General features: G+C 46.4%; 1 protein-coding gene across 3 annotated transcripts in view; it reads right to left on the bottom strand.

Moving 5' to 3' along the window:
- The window catches only part of LOC121869201 (tumor protein p53-inducible protein 11-like), a 59,895-nt gene that overhangs the window by 31,482 nt on the left and 5,065 nt on the right, over window positions 1-23,348 (bottom strand). Inside the window, exon 1 of one of the 3 annotated variants that reach the window (XM_042370437.1) lies at window positions 21,914-22,157. The exons of 1 other annotated variant lie outside the window; for it this stretch is intronic. In XM_042370437.1, coding sequence (XP_042226371.1) covers window positions 21,914-22,020 — 107 coding nt within the window. In that variant the 5' untranslated portion in view covers window positions 22,021-22,157. Of the gene's footprint in view, window positions 1-9,046; window positions 9,123-21,913; window positions 22,158-23,348 lie in introns of those variants that run through there. One more of the 3 variants, XM_042370439.1, reaches the window with a different exon arrangement.

The raw sequence follows: 23,348 nt of genomic DNA, 5'->3' as shown, positions 1-23,348 counted from the left end.
ATGTGAATAACAAAGTGTGAGGCTAGACATACTGCCTCACACTCCTGTACTCACGCAGTTGGGAATAAGTTACCTTCTATGTACAGAACTAAACAAAGAATTCAGCTGAAACACTCTGTAACATTCGGTGCCATAATAACCTGACCACGGGCGTTAGTTATGCTGACCCTTAGTAAACTCTACTGTGTAATCCTTTTGCGTTACCGCTCACAGGATGAGTAGGGGGTGCACGATAAACTAGCCGTTATGCAAATCATAATTAACAAACTCACACACAGAACAGAGAGAGAGAGAGAGAGAGAGAGAGAGAGACTACACTCAACTTCAGCGGCCACAAGGCAGCTGCACTCAACTCCCAGCGGCCGCAAGTCAGCTGCATCATTGGAAGAGTATTACTAAAGCCATTTCAATTACGTCTTTGGACACTTTTAATGAGTTCTCCCTTATTTTTTTTCTCTCTACAGAATGAAGCAACAATCAGCAGCTGAAGGAAGGGAGGGAGGGAGGGAGATGTGGGTACGCTCCCTGCTAAGGTTAATTAACACTGATGCCCTGAAGCGCTCCTTTCTCTCTCTCTCTCTCTCACTTTCTCTATCTTCTTTTCTTTATCTGTCTCTCCCCCTTCCTCACCTCTCCTCCCTTATATCTATCTATCTTTATCTATCTATCTACCTATCTTTATCTATCTATCTATCTATCTTTATCTATCTATCTATCTCTATTTCTCTAGGTTAGGTTAGGTCTAGGTTAGTTTAGGTCTAGGTTAGGTTAGGTCTAGGTTAGGTCTAGGTCTAGATTAGGTTAGGTCTAGGTTAGGTCTAGGTCTAGATTAGGTTAGGTCTAGGTTAGGTTAGGTCTAGGTTAGTTTAGGTCTAGGTTAGGTTAGGTCAGGTTAGGTCTAGATTAGGTTAGGTCTAGGTTAGTTTAGGTCTAGGTTAGTTTAGGTCTAGGTTTGGTTAGGTCAGGTTAGGTCAAGGTTAGGTCTAGGTTAGTTTAGGTCTAGGTTAGTTTAGGTCTAGGTTAGTTTAGGTCTAGGTTTGGTTAGGTCAGGTTAGGTCAAGGTTAGGTCTAGGTTAGGTCAGGTTAGGTCTAGGTTAGGTCAGGTTAGGTCTAGGTTAGGTTAGGTTAGAATAAAAGATCAACCCGGAGGTCTGAACAGCCTCACGAGGGCAGGTAATCGGGTGAAGGAGAAACGACAGAAGAAAAAAAAATCCTTAAATCTCAAATTAATTAAGGAAAAAAAAGTTAAATCCCTTGACGTCAATTAAATGAGAAAACCTTCGGGAGGGAAAAAAGTCTCTGATTTAACCGGGAAAGGTTTAAAGTTACTTACCGGGAAAGGTTTAAATTTACTTACCGGACCTACCGGACGTTTAATCAGTCACAAATAAATAAGGTCAAATCAAGCTCAAGTAGGTACTGGAAATAACAAGTACTAATAAATAATAAATCAATTAATAAACCAATAAAAATAAAAACCACTTGATTAAAGACCTTGAAGGAAGAAGCCACACGTGAGAAACTCTACTGCAGGTACACAAAGGAATCCTGACTTAATGTAACCACCAGGAGATAAGGGTTGAGTAGTGGAGGGGCCTGAGAAGTTAGCTGAGATCAGGAGGGTGAGGGAGGGGTGAGGGGGGAGATGGGAGGGGTGGGGAAGGGGAGGTGATGGGGGAATGCTGGAAGGGGTGAATATTGGGTATCAAGAATGTGGGTCAAATGATAATCCTCTTCTGTTGATGTGGCTGGCGGCATTTAATGAAGGTAAATACTCTTCTTATTATACGATATGAATGACATTTTTTATGCCACTTTGTATATAAACTTAGCATCAAGGGTCAGGTACTAACTCTTGGCCAGTGAGTGAGTTCGTTGTTTGATTTCTGTGACTCGTGTTACTCATGGGAAGAGATGATATTTATAATTTGTATCTGGTAGTGTGTGTGTGGTGTGGTGTGGTGTGGTGTGTGGTGATGGTGGTGGTGTGGTGTGGTGTGGTGTGTGGTGATGGTGGTGGTGTGGTGTGGTGGTGGTGGTGGTGCAGGTAGTGTGGTCTGTCTGTCTGTCTCTCACACACACACACACACACACTGGTTACCCTCCTTCCTGCCTCAGTCATATATTACTCAGGACAAATACTTTAATTATATACATTATAAACAAACAGTTGACAGAATATTAAAAAAATCAATTATCAATTTCCTTAAACTTATGCAACAAATTGAGCCAATGTGTAACACCGAAAAATATATCCCAAGATCGAAATGTATTGAGATCAGTAACTCCTTCCCGTCTTGTACACCTCGAGCACCTGTGGTCATTATCCCTGAGTTTCACAAAAAAGTTTATTGCCAGTTTCTTCTCACTCTCCTTTCCACCTTAGTCCTCTCTGTTCTACTTCTTAATAGAATCAACCATCAACTGTAGATTTCCGTGAGGTCAATTGAGTTAGGTTGGCATAACGGCAGAAAACATAATGTATTCTGGAGAGCGAGTGATTAGCCATTGTAGTAGTAGTAGCAGAAGAAGTAGTAGTAGTAGAAGTAGTAGAAGTACTGCACACAGGAGGAACGAGAACGACAAGATAAGGGCATATGGGGAGAGAATTCAAAACGTTGACCAAGGCAGCTTCACTCCTCTAGTGTTCACAACCTCTGGCGGGATGGGACCAAGTGCAAGATGTTTCTACGCCAGACTCGCGGAGGTGATCTCCGAACAGAAGCAGCAGCCCAGAAGTTATGTCACAGCCTGGATGAGATGTCGACTGTCTTTCTCTCTCCTTAGGTCGGCTTTGCTCTGCCTCAGGGGAACGAGAGCTTCTGCCCCTACTCCGACAACTGCTGCAGATATTGACTATGAGGCTACAGTCACTGAATGCCGCATAGATCTGCGGCTCAACTAACTCAACACTGATAGGATAGCTACTCTTGTATTAGGATATTCAATATTAAGGTAATAAAATGGCGGCGAAGGTGTGGCTATTGGTGGAGGCTGGAGGCCACGTAGAAAAAAAGTAGTAGTAGTAGTAGTAGTAGTAGTAGTAATATATTACTGTAGTGGTAATGTCATGTTTGGATTTTACTTTTTACACACCAGCTCAAGTCAATTACATTTTAACTTACGAGAAAAAATTCACCAAAGAACCTTTAATCATCTGAGAGAGAGAGAGAGAGAGAGATTACTGGACGTGTATTTATATATATATATATTCCCCACACAATCTTTCTGCCACACTTGACACAGAGGAGCTCCCCCCAACATCCCACCCGCCGTTTCCTATTTTCTGCCTGGCCTGGCCTCGCTTCTCACCCCGCCAGCCAAAATAAATGTCGGGGCGCAACGTCTTGACACACACGTACACGTTAGGATCCCCCACACAACCACGATAAACAACAACAAACTCGACAAAAAAATCCTTCGTTGTGGCTTTGTTATGGATGAAAGGGATTTTATTTATTATTATTTAAGGGTAAAAAAAGTAACTGGAGTTTGATTCCGGTTTGGTAGTTCAAATCTCTCGAGGTTTGTGGTGGGAGAGGTGGACCAAGAGAGGACGCGTATGCTAGTGTGTAAGAAAGATGACCGTGAAGTGTGTTGACGTGCAAGATACCAGTTGACCTGATGCTGTCCTCCTCCTCCTCCCAAAACACCTGACCTGCTAACCACCACCTCCACGACCCTCTCAAAACAACACTCCCCCTATCTGCTACGTACAGTTACATTTCAAAAGGAACAACTCTCAAAATTATCGATTATCAGAGGAAAACTTAATCCTCCCGAGGCATTAGTAACATTGCGGTCATCAAGTTAAGAAAAAATCAAATCTACATTACCCGCAACACTACAGGTAGCTTCATATACCACCATAAATCAGGGTTATTTTATGTAGAAGTAGTAATCTTTGTCAAGTTACCACAGCGATTGTATTTCTGGTAATGGGATTTATTTATCCAGTTATGTTCTGCTCCTCATTACATCTTCAGGAACCTAGCTCGTGTTCCATCCAGGCCCCTATCACCACCTTCAGGCCCTCATCACCACCCTCTAATTCTCCATCACTACCCCACCACATATACTTCCGTCACCACCACCCTCATCACCACCTCCCCCACACCACCGTCACCACCACCCTCATCACCACCTCCCCCACACCTCCGTCACCACCACCCTCATCACCAACTCCCCCACACCTCCGTCACCACCACCCTCATCACCACCTCCCCCACACCACCGTCACCACCACCCTCATCACCACCTCCCCCACACCTCCGTCACCACCACCCTCATCACCAACTCCCCCACACCTCCGTCACCACCACAGCTCCACCTTCTATGCGTACAGTTGCGGTCAAAATTCCCTGAACACTGCAATATCGGGCATCTACTTGATGGGTCATAAATATAATTGGTTTAGATCTAATAAATAGGTTCTTCACCACATACAGTACACCGTAACCACTGAATGGAGAACAACAACAAAATCCCTAATACAAAGAAAAATCTGACAAAATCTGGAAAAAAATACGTTAAAATTCCAACCTCCTTCACCTACGGATCCTCAGGTACTCAAAAAAATCGGCCAAAATCTGACGAAATCTGGAAAAAATACGTAAAAATCCAACCCCCTTCACCTACGGATCCTCAGGTACACAACATGTCAGAGACTGCCAAGTATCTAAAAGGAATTTCGTTCACAACTAAACAACCTTTATGTTCCTGTTCTGGCCCCAAGTACAGACAGGAGTTTAAACACCACACACATTCACTGTAATTGTACCCCGCCCCCCCCCCCTCACGTGGACTGTACCGCTGTTTGAAAGGTTTTAATTAATTCCGCTTAAATGGAGACCAAATACAGATTTACTCAGATTTCATTATTACGACATACAAATAAAACGTTGCAAATTGCTGTTTTAATGACCGCCTCAAGGAAATCTGACTTGTTATTGAAAGCTTTTAAAAATTTGGTTGTGGTATAATAGCGGCAGTATGAGGATAAGGTTAAGGCAGGTGCTAGTATAAGGGGCAGTATGAGGTGTAGTAGTATGAGGGTGAGGCGGGGCAGGGGGAGGTGCTAGTATGAGGGTGAGGCGGGGCAGCAGCAGGGGGAGGTGCTAGTATGAGGGTGAGCAGCAACAGGGGAGGTGCTAGTATGAGGGTGAGGCGGGGCAGCAACAGGGGGAGGTGCTAGTATGAGGGGTGAGGCGGGGCAGCAACAGGGGAGATGCTGTATGAGGTGAGGTGGGGCAGCAACAGGGGAGGTGCTAGTATGAGGGTGAGGCGGGGCAGCACAGGGGAGGTGCTAGTATGAGGGTGAGGCGGGGCAGCAACAGGGGAGGTGCTAGTATGAGGGTGAGGCGGGCAGCAACAGGGGAGATGCTAGTATGAGGGTGAGGCGGGGCACAACAGGGGAGGGTGCTAGTATGAGGGTGAGGCGGGGCAGCAACAGGGGAGGTGCTAGTATGAGGGTGAGGCGGGGCAACAACTTGTGGGGTGGGAGAGGTGCTAGGTGCAGTAATAAAGAGACGAGTGTTGACCAAGGGAGGGATGTGAAGCACCTCCCTCCTTCATATCACCTCCCCATCACCAGGCCCTTCGCTTCCAATCACCCCCCTCCCTCCCCATACTCTCTACCCTATTCCATCCCAAAAGGCAGGGTGGGAGGGGAGGCAGAAGAGGATGGCAGGCAGTTGGTGGCAGGAAGAATGGCAGGTTAGATGGTGTTGGCAGGTAGGTGTAAGGCGGAAGGTGGTGGAAGTAGGCAGAGGGCGAAAGGCAGAAAGACGGTGGTGGCAGGCAGAAGGAAGATGGTGGTAGTGGCGTGGCAAACAGTGTGGCAAGAGGCAGACGGTGGTGGCAGGCAGACGGCGGTAGGTCCACGTCAGGCAGCGGGCGAGACAGGGGATGGAGGGTAACCTGACATATCGGGAATTGCCTTCTCTTTAAACGACCTTCAAGTTGAGGTTCTGAAGACGACTTGTGGTGCAGAGGGTAAAGACGAGACCCACTCCAGCACTACAAACCTACGGACTCGTTCTTTAAAGTGTCTCAAACTTACACACTCGATCACTCCTTAAAGTGCCTCAGTCATTCGTTAATCCAATATAAGTTATTGTATTTTCACCTTATTTCTACTTTTAGAGTTGACAGCTTCTAACCGCCTCAGATTATCTTATTTTCTGGTCTAGTTCAGTCACTACCCAACCTAACCTAACCTAATACCTGGCCTAGATATAAACCTAATTGAGTAAAGAATTCATCCCAATCTTTCTTCAGGACGTAATATAGAGAACAGACTGGCAGGTAAAATTGATATGAAAAAAAAGCTATCGATTCCGTTTGATTGGTGGACGGTTTACCTTTGTTTTCATTGGCTAGTTACTATAATTAACAGCACGTAGGGAGCAACGAACAAGCGGTAATAGAGATATATATTCTGTCATGGTAAGTCAGGGCGTGTCTTCAATTACCGTCAAGACTCCGCACCCAGACCGCGCGGATATCATTTACCAGTTACCCGTGCACAGCCTCAGATAATGGTCGTGTCGGCGTGCGGTCAGGGAGAATAGATGTACCTCCTCACATTTTATTTAGATATTTTGAGTGATATAGGAGTTTTAACGAGCTGATGGATCTATATATAACTGATCTGAGATTGGGCTCTCACATTAATCTCACGAATGTCTTAGAATCTGGGTCTATTTTTTATGACTTCTACCCCGTTCTCAGCTGGCGGATCTGACTAGGTAAATGATAAAAAAATGGTACATACTGTAAACCTTTTCATAACGTTAGGGCTTAAGTAAACACAACGTTATATTGACACACTAGTAATATTCCTGTTAACTTCAAATATGTGACGTGAAGTGTCGTGTTACTATCATATTACACAATGGTTTAGTTACATATGTAAATGTCAAGTTCTTTGAAAAGTCAGATTGGTGGAGACGACAAACTGTACCGGATGGATGACTACTCAACATCCGGTAGTGTAATCGTTTATCTACTGCAGTTAGGCTGTTCATGTATTCTATTAAAATAAGTCACTTAATCTAACCTAACCTAATCTAACATAACTTAACCTAACCTAACAGCAAGACTAAGGTTAGGATATAAGTACCTCTGGCAGTATGTCCCTCAGGCAGATGTGAACAAGACTAAATGTAAAGTGTGTGGCCAGACATATGGCCTTTTAGAGACAGACCCAAGCACACTGTGTATGCCATGGCTCAACACTCTATGTCTGATGGCAAGAGTATAGGGTGCACAATTAACTACCTGTTGTACGCTACAAAATCCCCCCCTCCCCAAGTGATGATATTATCAACACATTTCCCGCTTCCAAAAAATAATTAAACGGGTAACCATTTTTTTTTTCAATTTTAATTATCAACTTTTACAAACTGTGACGTGACGTGACGTGACGCCTCTTATCGCGGGAGTGGGTGTGACATCACTGTGTACACGAGGGGAGGAGCGGCTCAGAAATAATACACACACACACACACACACACACAAGGTAGTCAGGGGTCAGAAATAATTAGTCGACATTTTAATATACCGTTTAATTCACATGAAAAAATTTACGTCGTATGAAGTTGTTGAAATGAAATTGTGGACCCATAAATATCCCGGAGGAACTTTATCCGTCATTTATTGGTTGAACTCTGTGCTTTAATGACGTCACGAATTATGAGCGGAGAGGTCGTTTTTAAATCGGCTCTCACTGCGTCTCCCTCCCTCCTCGGCTCTCACTGCGTCTCCCTCCCTCCTCGGCTCTCACTGCGTCTCCCTCCCCCTCGGCTCTCACTGCGCGTCTCCCTCCCCCTCGGCTCTCACTGCGTCTCCCTCCCTCATCTCCCTCCCTCCTGGGCTCACTGCGTCTCCCTCCCCCCTCGGCTCTCACTGCGTCTCCCTCCCCTCGGCTCTCACTGCGTCTCCCCTCGGCTCTCACTGCGTCTCCTCCCTCCTTGCTCTCACTGCGTCTCCCTCCCTCCTCGGCTCACTGCGTCTCCCTCCCCTCGGCTCTCCTGCGTCTCCCTCCCCTCAGCTCTCCTGTCCCCCTCGGCTCTCACTGCGTCTCCCTCCCTCGGCTCTCACTGCGTCCCCCTCGGCTCTCACTGCGTCCCCCTCGGCTCTCACTGCTTATCTAACTCTCATAGTGCTGGGCATGTGAGTACTTTTCGAGGTTTATTATGTTGTCAATAGTTCCCTAGCATGAGTATATAAGACTTGATACACAGTCCGTCGTATACGTAAACTAGATGTTGTCCTTAAGTTAGGTTAGGTTAGGTTAGGTTAGGTTAGGTTAGGTTAGGTTTAAGGCCATGGACCTCCTCTCCTGACACTGACAACAAAATTAATCATACAAACAGGTTAACCAGACGCTGAACGAGGGTAAAAGAGGTTCAGTAATTAAAGCTAGAGGCGACTTGGTGTTGAGTAACTAACACACACACACACACACAATGGTTGTCATAAGCTGTCAAACTCAACAAAGCTTAAAACATAAAACTTTAGTATAGGATGTTTCATTTCCCATTGATGTGTCAGAGTCCTGGGATCATAACACTCTTCTTCCTGGCAGCCGCTGGCGAACATTGCCGCTGAACGAGACCATCCAAGTCACCCTGCCCAGTGATGGCTTGTGACCACGAGATATAAGAAAACACAACTATTGACGCAGTGGACAACATAAGTCACAAGCAATAATAATAATAATAATAATAATAATAATAATAATAATAATAATAATAATAATAATAATAATAATAATAATAAGGAATATAACGTAAGCAGGAGATTGACACTTACCCCCATGACTGGAAGGATCAATATTCCACAACTCTTCATAACCTAACTTAACTGGAGGTGTACTTAACTTAACTACTGGTGTATCTAATTGGCTCATTTAAACTCCAATATATAATTAATTCTATGGTGCTCAAAATGGCGTCAGCCGTGCACTGAGACTCCATTAAACACACAAACTTGTACAAACTGATAACACAAGGAAAACAAATGTAAAACGCATAAAACCTACTTTGGGTCTTGTACGAGGCCCTCCATTGTGAGTCCTTCCCCGATCTTAGCTACTTGATAACTGTGACACAACAACATCGTCACTGGACTGGACACGAAAGGATTTATTAATAGTTCTTGCTCATTTTCCTTCTCTCAATACTCCTTCATAAATACCAAGTTTCATCATATAATTACCGTGGAATTAAACTTGAGCAGCAAATTATAAGTTAGATTTGTTTTTTGGTTTTTTTTATTTTGAAACTTCAATTACAATTACTAAAATTATGTATTTATTTACATTCAACTTCACTTTGAATTATTAGTTAATCCAAGACTTCCCATAGGCATCCCATGCTGACCTGCCAGACGTAGGAACAAACACCCTTATGTAACGCAAACAATCTAATAATTTACAAGACAATATAAATCAAAATATTCACAGTATAACTAAACAAAAGAAAGAAGGTAAACAGCTCTAAAAACGATGAAAAAAGATAAACAAAAAATAAAAGTTATCGTGCAGGAAGCTCAGCAAGCAGTATGTTTCCTTGGCCCGCCATATGCGATTCACTTCAGTCACACGCGTTGGCAGGAACCAGAGATAGGTAGATAGATAGGTAGGTAAATAGGTAGATAGATAGGTAAATAAATAGGTAGATAGTTGGGTAGATAGGTAGGTAAATAGGTAGATAGATAGGTAAATAAATAGGTAGATAGTTGGGTAGATAGGTAGGTAAATAGGTAGATAGTTGGGTAGGTAAATAGGTAGATAGATAGGTAAATAAATAGGTAAATAGGTAGATAGATAGGTAGGTAAATAGGTAGATAGTTGGGTAGATATAGCTTACGTCAAATCGCTATCATTCTTACCATTAATGCCGAATTAGTTATATAAATTACTTGAAAAAGACATTAATTTTTCTTTACATAAAACAGAAGTTAAAAATATCAAATGTTGATAAATAGTGAGAAAAAATAATCATGAAAAATCCAAATATTTATCGTTCAATTTGATATTTTAATGAGGTAATTTAGAGACACAGGTCAGGTCAGGTCAGGTCAGGTTGAATAATGTTGAATAACTTTTGTATATCTGTTGACCATTTTGGAGAGGTGATAGCCAGGAGGGACAGAAGAAGTGGTAAGTATACATATATTTTGTCTCCCCCAGGACACACAGTGGGGAGGAGGGGGCGTGGGGTGTGGGGAGGAGGGGGCGTGGGAGGGAGGAGGGGCGTGGGGTGTTGGGGAGGAGGGGGCGTGGGGTGTTGTTGGGGAGGAGGGGCGTGGGGTGTTGGGGAGGAGGGGCGTGGGGTGTTGGGGAGGGGGCGTGGGGTGTTGGGGAGGAGGCGTGGGGTGTTGGGGAGGAGGAGTGGGGTGTTGGGGAGGAGGGGGCGTGGGGCGTTGGGGAGGAGGGGCGTGGGGTGTTGGGAGGAGGGGCGTGGGGTGTGTTGGGGAGGAGGGGGGGGGTGTTGGGGAGGAGGGGCGTGGGGTGTTGGGAGGAGGAGGCGTGGGGTGTTGGGGAGGAGGAGGCGTGGGGGTGTTTGGGAGGAGGGGCGTGGGGTGTTGGGGAGGAGGGGCGTGGGGTGTTGGGGAGGAGGGGCGTGGGGTGTTGTTGGGAGGAGGGGCGTGGGGGTGTTGGGGAGGAGGGGCGTGGGATGTTGGGGAGGAGGGGGCGTGGGATGTTGGGGAGGAGGGCGTGGGGTGTTGGGGAGGAGGGGCGTGGGGTGTTGGGGAGGAGGGCGTGGGGTGTTGGGAGGGGCGTGGGGTGTTGGGAGGAGGCGTGGGGTGTTGGGAGGAGGAGGCGTGGGGTGTTGGGGAGGAGGAGGCGTGGGGTGTTGGGGAGGAGGAGGCGGGGTGTTGGGGAGGAGGAGGCGTGGGGTGTTGGGGAGGAGAGTGAGAGCGGATGGAATTACCGAAGGCCCAGCCATGACCTCTGTTGGTTCAAGATAATGAAATTCTGACGTAAATCATTATACCATTTAGGTGACACAAGGCGAGTAGGCGGAGGGAGGAGGGGGAGTAAGGGGAGGAGTAAAGAAGATCGGAAGGGGGGAGAGGAAGAGAAGGATACAGAAACAGGGAGAGAGGAAGGAAGGAGGGACAACGAACACAGCACACGAAAGCCTCAGTACACGAGTCAACATTATGGACGGCATAGCACTATACTCCACCGTCTTCACCTCCCTATTTTAAACTAATTACCTAGGTCGATTGTAGGGTACCCAGGCCATGAAACAATGACCCTTATGACGAGAGATGAGCACTGTATTCCCCGTGTACTAACTGGCGAGTCACATAACCAGTTTATAAGATACTGTTAACTACTGAATGTATTGTTCGATTTCGTTCATTTTTTTCCGCAGGTGTTCTTTGGATTATAGTGCGACGATACGACAATGCAAAGAACCTAACCTAACCATGGAAACCTATTTAACCTTACATAGCTTTCTAGCCGGACCTCCGATTGCCATATTAAACAGAAAGTATTGATTTAGATATCTGGTACCAAGGTAAGAAGTCTTGTTGAAGTATCGTGGTGTATTTTTACGTTTTTATGTGGACGTGAGAGTGCGCTTGGGCCCAGCTGGTCGAGTAAACAATGACAACATGGGCTGACACAACAGGTTTTTTTTTTTTTTAGGAATATTTACGGTAAATAATTAATGTCTTCGCGTACCAATCACGCAGAGACATCATATTAGTGTCACATGCTAAATTTTTCATCGCGTTTTACCCCTTCATACTCTGCCCACCGGGTGATTTATGATTGTAGATGGAGGAAAACTAAAAACTAAAAATAAAAGTTTTCGTGTCGTTTTTATTACTTACGCTTATCCAAAGAACACACATGAAAAAAAAAATACGAAATCAAACAACTCCTCCTGGTGTTAGCCGTCTGATCCAGTATTACCAGGAAATCTTGTTTAAAACCTGAAATACTTGGTATTGTTATCACCTGGGGTCACGGTCACCTTAAAGACACACAGTTGACTAGACAAGTAGACATATTTGGTAATATAAGGCAACAGACGTAGTATTGCCTCTCCTCTCAACCCCTGATGTGACGCTGCCATAATCTTAGTGACGTGTTGTTCCTTTAGGACTAAGCCATTATTAAACCTGGTTATGTTACGACATGTTATTCAGCTTCTAAAGGTTAAAGGTTATTATCTCTTTGGGATTATAGGTAATCCAGTTGACATGACATGCCCTTCAAAGACACCGTCACGTCGCTCATCTGACGTGACCTCATCATCCACATCATTAATTAAGCCAACTTTAATGAACAATACATTCCGACCACACAGCCTGGTTGGAGAGATCTTTATGAACGGTTAGATACAAACATGTTAAGTAGCTTGTCCCTTGATAAACAACAGCGACATAATTAAGTTTCAACGTGAAGTAACTACAGGATAATTAAAAAGATGAAATAAGTAAATAAATAAGACTAAAAAAATCACTGGTGAGTCAGTCGTTAATAATTACCTTAATAAGATCAACAAGTGTGCAGGGAGCCGGCCAGTTGTCGTGTTAAACTCTCGTATTCAAGTTCGAGTTCAGCTACCTTCACCCTCCCGTAACTGAGGGAATAGTTGACAGTCAGGGAATGTAACTACGATTGACAGTCACCGGTAAAACTACGGCTGAGGGCGTGGTGGTCAAGAGACATCCACACAGCTGACCTCTGAACAACCATAACAACAGCACATCAAGAGGTCAACACTCAGAACATTTCGATAATATTAACGACGGGAGACACAGTTATGTATTACTACTAAAACAATTAGGAAGTGAAACCATACAACCACAAAAACGAGATCTCTTCCTCTTTGGCAGTCTATCTCTTACAGCAATACCAAGTGTGCCCCTCTTCACCATACTGACAGTCTGAATCTCACCTTGGAACTAGACTGAAGAACAACAGGAGTCCTAAGATGTCAACATTGCAGCTTCTTCCTCAAATACTCGATGAACTGAACACCAACCGGCCAATGAGCAACCTTCTAACACAAACGTCAACATCCAGATCTTGTGTTTGATGCTTACGAGTATCACCTAATACCCAAACCTCCACTGATTGGTTCACAAGTATCACGTGACATCCAAACTCCGACTGATTGGCCGAGTAATAAGTAAACAATGTTCCCCCGCGAACTTATAATTATTAAGTTTAAGTGAGATAGTAAAGTCAAAATAACTTGTAGACTATAAACTTCTGACGGAGACGCTATAGAAGGTCAACTGATATCGCTTTTGGGGATCATTGACACGGGCAGTGGGGTGGCTCCTGGTCGCTGGGGAGTAGTTACCTCCTAAACGACGAGGCGGGTGGGTGGGCGGGTGGGTGGGTAACGGATGTATTGATATTGAAACAGTTTATTTAGCCAGGAAAATACAGATGAAGAGTGGACATTAGTAACAATATTAACATGGCTGAAACGATTGAGATCCTGAGTTCTCTTAGTGGCGCCTGATATATACTGTAAATTTATCTCAAGGAAGTATTATGTAACATTTAGTATCATCTAGAATAGTACACGTAACATGGTGGTAATAAGAACATATCAGAATATTACTACGGTTATCACTTCAATATTTATTTAATTGTTTTATTTTTGTTCGTTTTTATAATATAAGTATATACACATTTTACAGTGGAGTTGATATACATTAATATGATAAGGGAGGGAAGCAATATAACATGAGTTGTATTAAGGTGAAACAAGAGGAGAGAGCAGTCAGTATCAGGTCTTGACGGCAGATATACAATTATTGCAATGGTAATTTCGATATATTTACATGACAATATATGATATAATGGTTTTGGTGGTACAGTAAGAGTATGAATTGTTACAAAAATATTAATACTAAAAACTGTGGGTGAGGGATGGTGGGTGATGGTGGGTGGGTGGGTGTTGGTGGGTGATGGTGGGTGGGTGGGTTGTGGTGACCATAAATTATAGTAATATTTAGGGGTGTCACCAGGAGCCACACACAGGAAGTATACCATTAGTCGTGCAGTGAAGGTCTCAGCTGCTGCCGCAACACTTGGAACATTTTACTGGGGTTTGGTTAGGTTAGGTTAGGTAAAACATGCTCAGTTTGGCATCATGGTACATTATGATCCACTACCCGATCCCTCCTCGTTAACACTCCACCACCACACATAGTTCATCCTCGTTGGTAATTAACCTCAATACACTACTGGATTCGTTACCCCGGGGTCGTCTTCTCTCATGAGTCATCAATAAAGTAAACATTTGCCACGTTAGATCCGGGTTAGCAGGCCGAGTTGGGAGTGATGGCATTCATACGCTACATTACCTTCGTACCATAAGTGGGAATTAGTAAACCATTAGAAGGTGAGGGAGAGTTTGTTTTGGTCTGTAACTTTTATTAAGGTGTTGTGGATGTGAACGCCAGGCTCTGTTTACTGCTAGTGCTGGCGACGAGTTCATGTTAAGATTTGGGGAGAGAGAACAGGAACACTTGTACTTAATGGCGCTACAAGTCGTTAATATCACTGTGGTTAGCCTCTAAGACCTGTAACCTAACCTAATACGGCCACCTGGTCTCTCCTACACCTCAAAACATTCGAGTAATATAATAGAATACCCGTGGAGCCGTTCCTGACATTATTACCTGAGCTTAAACGTCGGAAAAAAGGTCAACACCATGAGGGTATCTCCCCCCCCCCCCTTCGTCACCCACCGCCCACACCCCGTCACCCACCGCCCACACCCAGTCACCCACCGCCCACAGTGTCCCCCACCCCTGTCACCCACCGCCCACACCCGTCACCCACCGCCCACACCCCGTCACCCACCGCCCACACACCCCGTCACCCACCGCCCACACCCCTGTCACCCACCGCCCCACCCCGTCACCCACCGCCCATCCTGTCACCTACCGCCCACACCCCGTCACCCACCACCCACCCCGTCACCCACCGCCCACACCTGTCACCCACCGCCCACACCCCGTCACCCACCACCCATCCGTCACCTACCCACCTCCCGTCACCCACCGCCCACACCCCGTCACCCACCGCCCACACCCCGTCACCCACCGCCCACACCCCGTCACCCACCACCCACCCCGTCACCAACCGCCCACCCCGTCACCCACCGCCCATCCCGTCACCTACCGCCCACTCTGTGACCTATAACACCCTCAGTCTGGGTTGATGTGATCTCTGAAGACAAGGTGAGGGGGAAAGACTTTAGTGAGCTCGTGAACGACATTAATTAATACATCACGGGCGTCTAATTGAAATTAACGAGGCGGATATGAGAGGGCGAGAGGGAGAGGACGAGGGTGAGAGAGGGGGCGAGGGAGGGGGAGAGAGGGGGTGAGGGAGGGGAGGGGCGAGGGGTGAGGGAGGGGAGGGGAGGGGGGGAAGAGTGACGACAAGAGGAATGTAAACACTCAGATGGCAACAAACGTCAAAGGAGACTATTTGATGTTCCTTCACCTGGCTAATGAAATATCCATCACCTCCACTGTTTACTAATTCCAGGTTGAGTAGAGAGCGTTCGATTTTTGTCTCTCTCTCTCTCTCTGTCTGTAGATCTGTCTCTTATATGTCTCTCTGTCACACAAACACCCGTCCTGTCAATAGCTTGAGTCATAGGGGAGGGTTACACTACTGACCCCTTGATCTTGCAGGAGTAATTACTGATCTCTCCCAGGAAGCGTGGACATCACAACACTGTCCAGGAGCAATAGTGATGGTGTTGGCTCCCAGTCGTCAGGTAACACGTAGCCGAACCTAACCTAACACACACACACACACATACACAAAAAACACAGACATATAAATAAACAAACACACACACAAACACACACATAGCATTAACTTGTATACATCATTCAAGGATAATAAATCAGTCCGGCCAAACACATTATGTACACATTCGTTATCCGGATTCACAACACGTACACATTCGTTATCCGGATATATTTATGTGTTAGATGTTGCTTCGATAACGGGGTTCACTTTACCATCAGCAAGAATGAACCCCGTTTATGAGGATTCGAATAAATTACTGACGCGGGTTTCACTTTCAGGTGTGTGAAGAGATAATTAATGGTGTTACTTCTTCATAAACGCAGGTAAACGCAGGTAAACGTATCTTAATAAGGGGAGATACAGTAGAGCCTCCTGTAACGTTACTGAATATAGGTGGTGGTGGCTAAAGACTCTCTGACAAGTCTCTCAGTCTCCCACACAGCTGGTCTTAGCAGGGTGTGGCCAGGAGACTTAGTTCCTCACAAAGCTGGTCCTAGCGGGGGTGTGGCCAGCATTGTTATCAGGGATGTGGCCACAGCCTCACCATTCACACACCTCAGGCGCTTGTCATAGTGGCTCGCTGTTTATTTTGACCAGGTATTAGGTCGACATTGTGCTGAGAAAAAAGGACAGATATACACATGGAGATAGATAGATAGATAGATAGATAGATAGATAGATAGATAGATAGATAGATAGATAGATAGATAGATAGATAGATAGATAGAGCAGGAAGCTGTATATGTGGTCCTACAGGAATAAATTTGACCCTCCTCCCTCCTCCTCCCCCCCTCCTCAATTATCACACACTCTGGTTTATTCTGGTGTAGAACCTAACCTAACCTTAACCTAACCTAACCAGTCACGCTTTACATCCTATACCGTGAGATTCCAGACCCCCTTAAAAATGTGCAGCACTTTGAAATACTCCTGTCCTCTCTAAATTGTTCTCTCACCTTAGAAATTGGCTAACGACCTGCCCGGACCAGACTCCCAAACTTGGACTTTTTCTCTTGACAACTTTAGCGAACCTGATCTTGATGCTCTTGATATTTCTAAACTTTTCGGCAAGGTCTAGTTGGCATAAGGGAGATCCCTGACAAAATTCCATCTCTCAAATTTCCCATTTTTCACCTTTCTCTACCATGCAGTAGTAGACTATTTCTATCCTAATTACTTCCCTACTAATGCTGGAGTACCCCAAGGCTCAGTTCTTGCCCCCGTTCTCTCCTTACTCAATCTTTACCTCCGTCAGAGCCTCACAGTGTTGAAAAGATGATACAGCCGCCAGTGTGAAGGAAGGCTTAGTGTGATCGTCAATATTAACCGCGAGAACAAAAGAGGATCTACTGTACCCACGACGCTTAAAAGAGGATTGAAATGTATAAGTAACTTGCTGTATAGATGATGAGACTGGGAGTATTTATAACGCCATTCTACTCGTATACATTAGGTTAGGTTGTGTAATTACTTTATTGGGAATTGTGTTTTTTATCGATGTAATGGATGTAGCTTCCCTATTTCACGGTATTACGGGAAGATAAATCACCAAACTAACCTAACCTAACAGAATAGTGTTCAGTGGAATTTTCTCTAATGGTATTTCGTCCTCAGGAATTTTGTTTGTGAAAGTACACATCATTCAGCACAAGCCAACAAACACACAGACATACGACACCACAACAAACAAACAAACACACCCGCCCTCTCCACCACTCTTAAGGCAATATTAATGGCGTTAAATCGGAATCGGAAGTACTATAAAATACATCAGGTGGGTGATGTTAATGGTGGATAATGGTGTCAGTGGTGGGTAATGGTGTCAGTGGTGGGTAATGGTGTCAGTGGTGGGTAATGTTAATGGTGGATAATGGTGTCAGTGGTGGGTAATGGTGTCAGTGGTGGGTAATGGTGTCAGTGGTGGTGGTAATGGTGTCAGTGGTGGGTAATGGTGTCAGTGGTGGGTGATGTTAATGGTGGGTAATGTTAATGGTGGATAATGGTGTCAGTGGTGGATAATGGTGTCAGTGGTGGGTAATGGTGTCAGTGGTGGGTGGTGGTGTTACAAGATGTGGTGATACTTGACTTGTTTATTGCGTCAACAAAGCAAGCAGGACGCTGGGAGCTGTCTCAGTGGCTGTCTGTCTTATCCTCCCCCCCCGTCTCTCCCTCCTTGTCTCTTCCTTCCTCCCTTCCTTCTTACCCCCTCCCTTCTTTCTTCCCCTTCTCTCTCTCCCTCCTTCCTGTCTTTCCCTTTGTTTCCTTTCCTTTATCCTTCCCTCCCTCCCCTCCACACCCCACACAGTATCGAGTAAAAAAATCCCACCTGACAATTTTCCCACAGGACAATATCACATTAGGCAATACTCTATTGGACAAAACACTGGACAAAACCCTCAACTCCAGGGGTTCAGCTTTACCACAGACACACAAGAGGCCATAACACAACCCCAGAATATGGAGGAAAACAATGGCTCATCGACTTAGCGTGTGCGTGTGTGTGTGTGTGTAATATTCACCTTCTGAGTAATGATGACATTCCTCCCTATTTCATTCGGTTATAGTGGACATACACATTACCTATTTCTCTTTCACATGTTGTTTGAAGCTCATTCATTATCACTATTATACTCTACGTTCACCTCACCTTCTCAGACCTTGCACATACCCGGCATGATATCGAACCCAGGACGTAGTATCGTCATATGCTCTACCTTTGCTCCATCGATGAACTTATAATTATTACTTAAAAGCCATTACTGCATTATAACTTCATTAGTAGTTTGTTAGCATTATTTGTATCATCCACAGAAGTACGGTATATATCAACTTGTTTACATGATGAGTTGTTTAGATGATGAGTTGTTTACACGGTGAGTTGTTTACACGATGAGTTGTTTACACGATGAGTTGTTTATATGATGAGTTGTTTATACGATGAGTTGTTTACACGATGAGTTGTTTACATGATGAGTTGTTTACATGATGAGTTGTTTACACGATGAGTTGTTTACATGATGAGTTGTTTACACGCTTCACTGCTTGTGTCCCTCCTTCATCAATTTCCCATTTTTCGTTGATGTTCACACGGGGTCATTTTTCTTTCCACTCAATCGGGTTATCACACTCAGCAGGCCCACTCTCCTACACTCTCTGGTTGTCTCTCCCTCTCTCCCTGGTTGTCTCTCCCCCTCTCTCTCTCTCCCTGGTTGTCTCTCCCCCTCTCTCTCTCTCCCTGGTTGTCTCTCCCTCTCTCCCTCTCTCCCCCTCTCTCTGGTTGTCTCTCCCTCTCTCCCTGGTTGTCTCTCCCCCTCTCTCTCTCTCCCTGGTTGTCTCTCCCCCTCTCTCTCTCTCCCTGGTTGTCTCTCCCTCTCTCCCTGGTTGTCTCTCCCCCTCTCCCTGCCTCCCTCACTCACACACTCCAACAAATAGTTACGCAGGGGATAATTCACGTACTAATGGAGACTACGTGCTGAAGACTACTACTGGGGGGCTGGAGCGACGACACTTCACTCCTGATGGGGGAAGGGCTGAGGCGATGACACTTCACTCCTGATGGGGTTCCTACACTATCCAACACTCGCGTGACCTCCGGTGGTGCACAACACAGTGACCAGCTTGTGTTGTGCTAGAACCATTGCATCATGGAGCAACACATTTCTTGGTCTCCTTGAGTAACCACACCAAGTAATGCCTCTTAAGACTTAAGAAATTCGTCCATCACAGTGGGTTTGTTTTGATCTGTGGACTGGGGTGGCGGTTCTTTTTGGGTTTACTCTGATGGGTGGGCGGCCTCAAACTAGTCTAAATATTTGCCCAGTGCAGGTATGTCAGTGGCTAGTATGACCCTGTAGCTTTAGTCAACCTTGTTATAACGTGTATTGTATATACAGGACTAAACAAAGTGAGGGTGCTTGATAATGAGGGTACCTTGGTGGTTAGAGCTCTTCACGCACCTCACACCTCACAAACACACACCAACAACACACCTTACACCTCACAAACACACACCAACAACACACCTTACACCTCACAAACACACACAACAACACACCTTACACCTCACCTTACACAGACACACCCACCTCACCTCACACAGACACACACCATCACCACGCCAATGGCTCACCTTATACCTGTACAACACCTGTCACCAGGTATTATTGTACTGCATCACACTAACCAAACGACAGAGTACAGTGGATACCCAGTAGTCGGCATCTGTAGGGGCAACACACTAGTGGGGTCCAGGGTTGTAGTGGGTGTGAGGAGGGTGACAGGGTGTGGGGAGGGTGACAGGGTGTGGGGAGGGTGACAGGGTGTAAGGAGGGTGATAGAAGGTGGTGGGGGGAGTTGTTCTTTTTTGTAGAGGAAGGAGGGGTGAAAGAAGATTAGAGGTGGGGGAAGGAAGTTATAGTTCGGAAATTGAAGAAATTTAGGAGGAGGTAAGAGAGGGCGGGCTGACCGCCTAGCTAAGCTAATAGTGTGTTAGGGTTGTGTCATGGGTTATTTATTGTCTGCCGGTACAGGCACTAGACATCCTACCCTATCCCATATATGGGTGTTTTAAGGGCCTTATTTCATATTCCGCCGACCCCACTGGCGGATGCTGGTCTAGGAAGGTTGTCTATTGCCTGGCCGTGTAGATCGGGGGTGGTAATGGACCTTTTGAGATTTGGTCTTTTTGGGAACCATGTATGGTTGTTGTCGTTGTCTGGTGGGAGTTTTTGAAGGAGTTCTTGCTCTGATCGGTCTATCTTTTGCCAGACTCTGCTGGGGAGGGTGATAGAGGGTCTGGGGAGTGTGATAGAGGGTGTGGGGAGTGTGATAGAGGGTGTGGGGAGGGTGGAAGAGGGTGTGATGAGGGTGGTAGTGGGTGTGGGAAGGTGGTAGAGGGTGTGGGGAGTGCAACAGAGGGTGTGGGGAAGGTGGGGTTTGAAGGCTAGGGGTCGGGGAGGGCTGGGTGATGAATGGTTGATGAGGGCTGGGTGATGGGGGGTAGGAGAGGGTTAAATGGGATAGTAAATGAGGGTAGAAGTGGATATAGGAGGGTTGGGGTGTGGTAGGGTGGGTGGTAATGGATGGGAGAACGTTGGGGGTGGGTGAGGGTATGGCGGGTGGGAGATGCAGCTGGGGTGACTGACTCCCCAGAGTGAAGGAATCAGTATAGGAAGGTGTCATCAACTGCGTGTTAAAACAGTCATTTTCAGTTTATTTAACATTCTTACTCCACATCAACCTAACCTATCCAAACCTAACCCAAACGAAACCTAGCAGAGTTTTGTGAGTTGAAATACTTTGATCTCGTGGGATTTGGTCCAGTGGGAAATTAACTTTACGCGTCAGTAAGATATTAATAAACTCACTAGACCAACACGGTGATCACTTATGGCTAATTAAGACAAAAAGATGAAGTGGTAAGACCTGTAGAGCGGGAGGCACCTAGCAGGCCGCCATGCGATCCTCTCCAGCATACACTTGACCAACTTGACCCTCTACGAATATAAACAAATGGAACAGAATTGAAGGGTAAACCAGATATCTCGTACACACACACACACACACACACACACACACACACACACACACACACACACACACACACACACACACACACACACACACACACACACACACACACACACACACACACACACACACACACACACACACACACACACACACACACACACACACACACACACACACACACACACACACACACACACACACACACACACACACACACACACACACACACGTACGTTTACTGTACTGTACACAAAATGATTGACACTTACACCACTCTAGAACAGTTAAATGAGTCGCAGGTTTGCTAGTTTAGAAAATCACCGCAATACTTACACCAACAACTACTGTGTATCACTCGTCTGAACACCACCTCATAACCCGCTACCTGGTCACAGTACACGCCGACCCCCCAGACATATTTTCACTGGACACAAATACTCCACAACGCAGAGATGCAGAGACTTGCCAGCTGAACCTCTGGCCGTAGGTTGTGACACTAACCAAACACTGCACGACCCTAGCTGCTGGGGTCATTAGAACATAAGAGCGTCTCACCTCTGCGGGTACACGAAGTCACCTCCCGTAACAGGAGGTCTGGTGTCACTGGTCTTCCTAAGTACAACCTCACTGTCCGTCTCGTCTACTGCCTCACGCTCCAACATGTTATCAGTCAACAAGAAGTAACAGCGAGCAAAGGGTCGTCACGGCACTGATAACACGTGAAGCTGCAATGACGGTGGGCAGAGCACAGCCTCGTGACCCACACCTGCACGCTCATGGTACTGGTGGTGCGGCGCCCTCACTCACTCACTCTCCTACTAACATTAACAACTTCCTTATATGCACATTCTCGCCACGCTGCTGAGTCACACCACAACACACTGCCTCGCTGGATCCCCTCCTTGCCTACCCCCCACCAGCCAGGCACCAGCGGCTCTACCAACAACACCTTCGCATAAAAAATGACCCTGGTAACTGTTTATAGAGGACGAACAAAACTATTTCACGTCTGAGATAAAAATTCGTCATCATCCATCCCTGAAGGACGAGTTGTAGTGGCGGGCAACACGAACCTCCCGCCGCTTCATCGCCCTCTTCTGCTCCTCAACACCTCCTCACCCCCCTCCCCTCCCTCCCTCCCACACACTCACTCTCAGTCCTCAAACCAGTATTTCATCTTGATCCTCTCTCCCCCACCTCCTCCTACCTCCATCACTCTCCAAGTCCAGTTCCGTCCCTCATCCAATAAGCACCCTCCAAACCCTCCCATCCCGCTGTTCCTTTTCCATTCTCCCTCCCGATACAGCTGCTCTCTACACCTGCCATACATGTGACGCAGTTCCCACTCCACACACACACACACACACACACACACACACACACACATATTATCATGAATTATTATTATTATTATTATTGTGTGTATTATTATTATTATTCCTCCATACTTTGTCTTCGTTCTCTTTCTCTCTCCTCCTCACCTGCTCCCCCCCCTTCCTCCCCTCCCCCTCACCTGCCCTCCCCGTTACCTCTCACCTGCCCTCCCCATTGCCTCTCCTCACCTGCCCCTCCCCACCCCCTCTCCACCTACCCCTCCCCACCGTTACCCCTCCCTGCCCCTCCCCGTCCCCCTCTCCTCCACCTCACTCTCCCTGCCCCTCCCCGTCCTCCTCACCTGCCCTCCCCCTCCCCCCTCTCCACCTGCCCCTCCCCCTACCCCCTCTCCCCCTACCCCTCCCCACCGTTACCTCCCTGCCTCCCCAGTTACCCCCTCCCTCCCCCTCCCCTTACTCCCTGCCTCCCCATTACCTCTCCTCACCTGCCCCTCCCCACCCCCCTCACCTCCCCCCCCTTACCTCCTCCCCCTCCCCACCCCTCTCCCCTCACCTGCCCCCCCACCCCCTCTCCCTGCCCCTCCCCCCTCCTCCTCCCCTCCACCCCCTCTCCACCACCCCCTCCCCACCTCCCTCACCTGCCCTCCCTTGCCCCT

The sequence above is a fragment of the Homarus americanus genome, unplaced genomic scaffold, assembly GCF_018991925.1.
Source record: "Homarus americanus isolate GMGI-L3 unplaced genomic scaffold, GMGI_Hamer_2.0 scaffold32091, whole genome shotgun sequence".
Lineage (NCBI taxonomy): Eukaryota > Metazoa > Arthropoda > Malacostraca > Decapoda > Nephropidae > Homarus > Homarus americanus.
The sequence above is the reverse complement of the archived record's forward strand: the minus strand, read 5'-3'. Positions and strand labels throughout refer to the sequence as shown.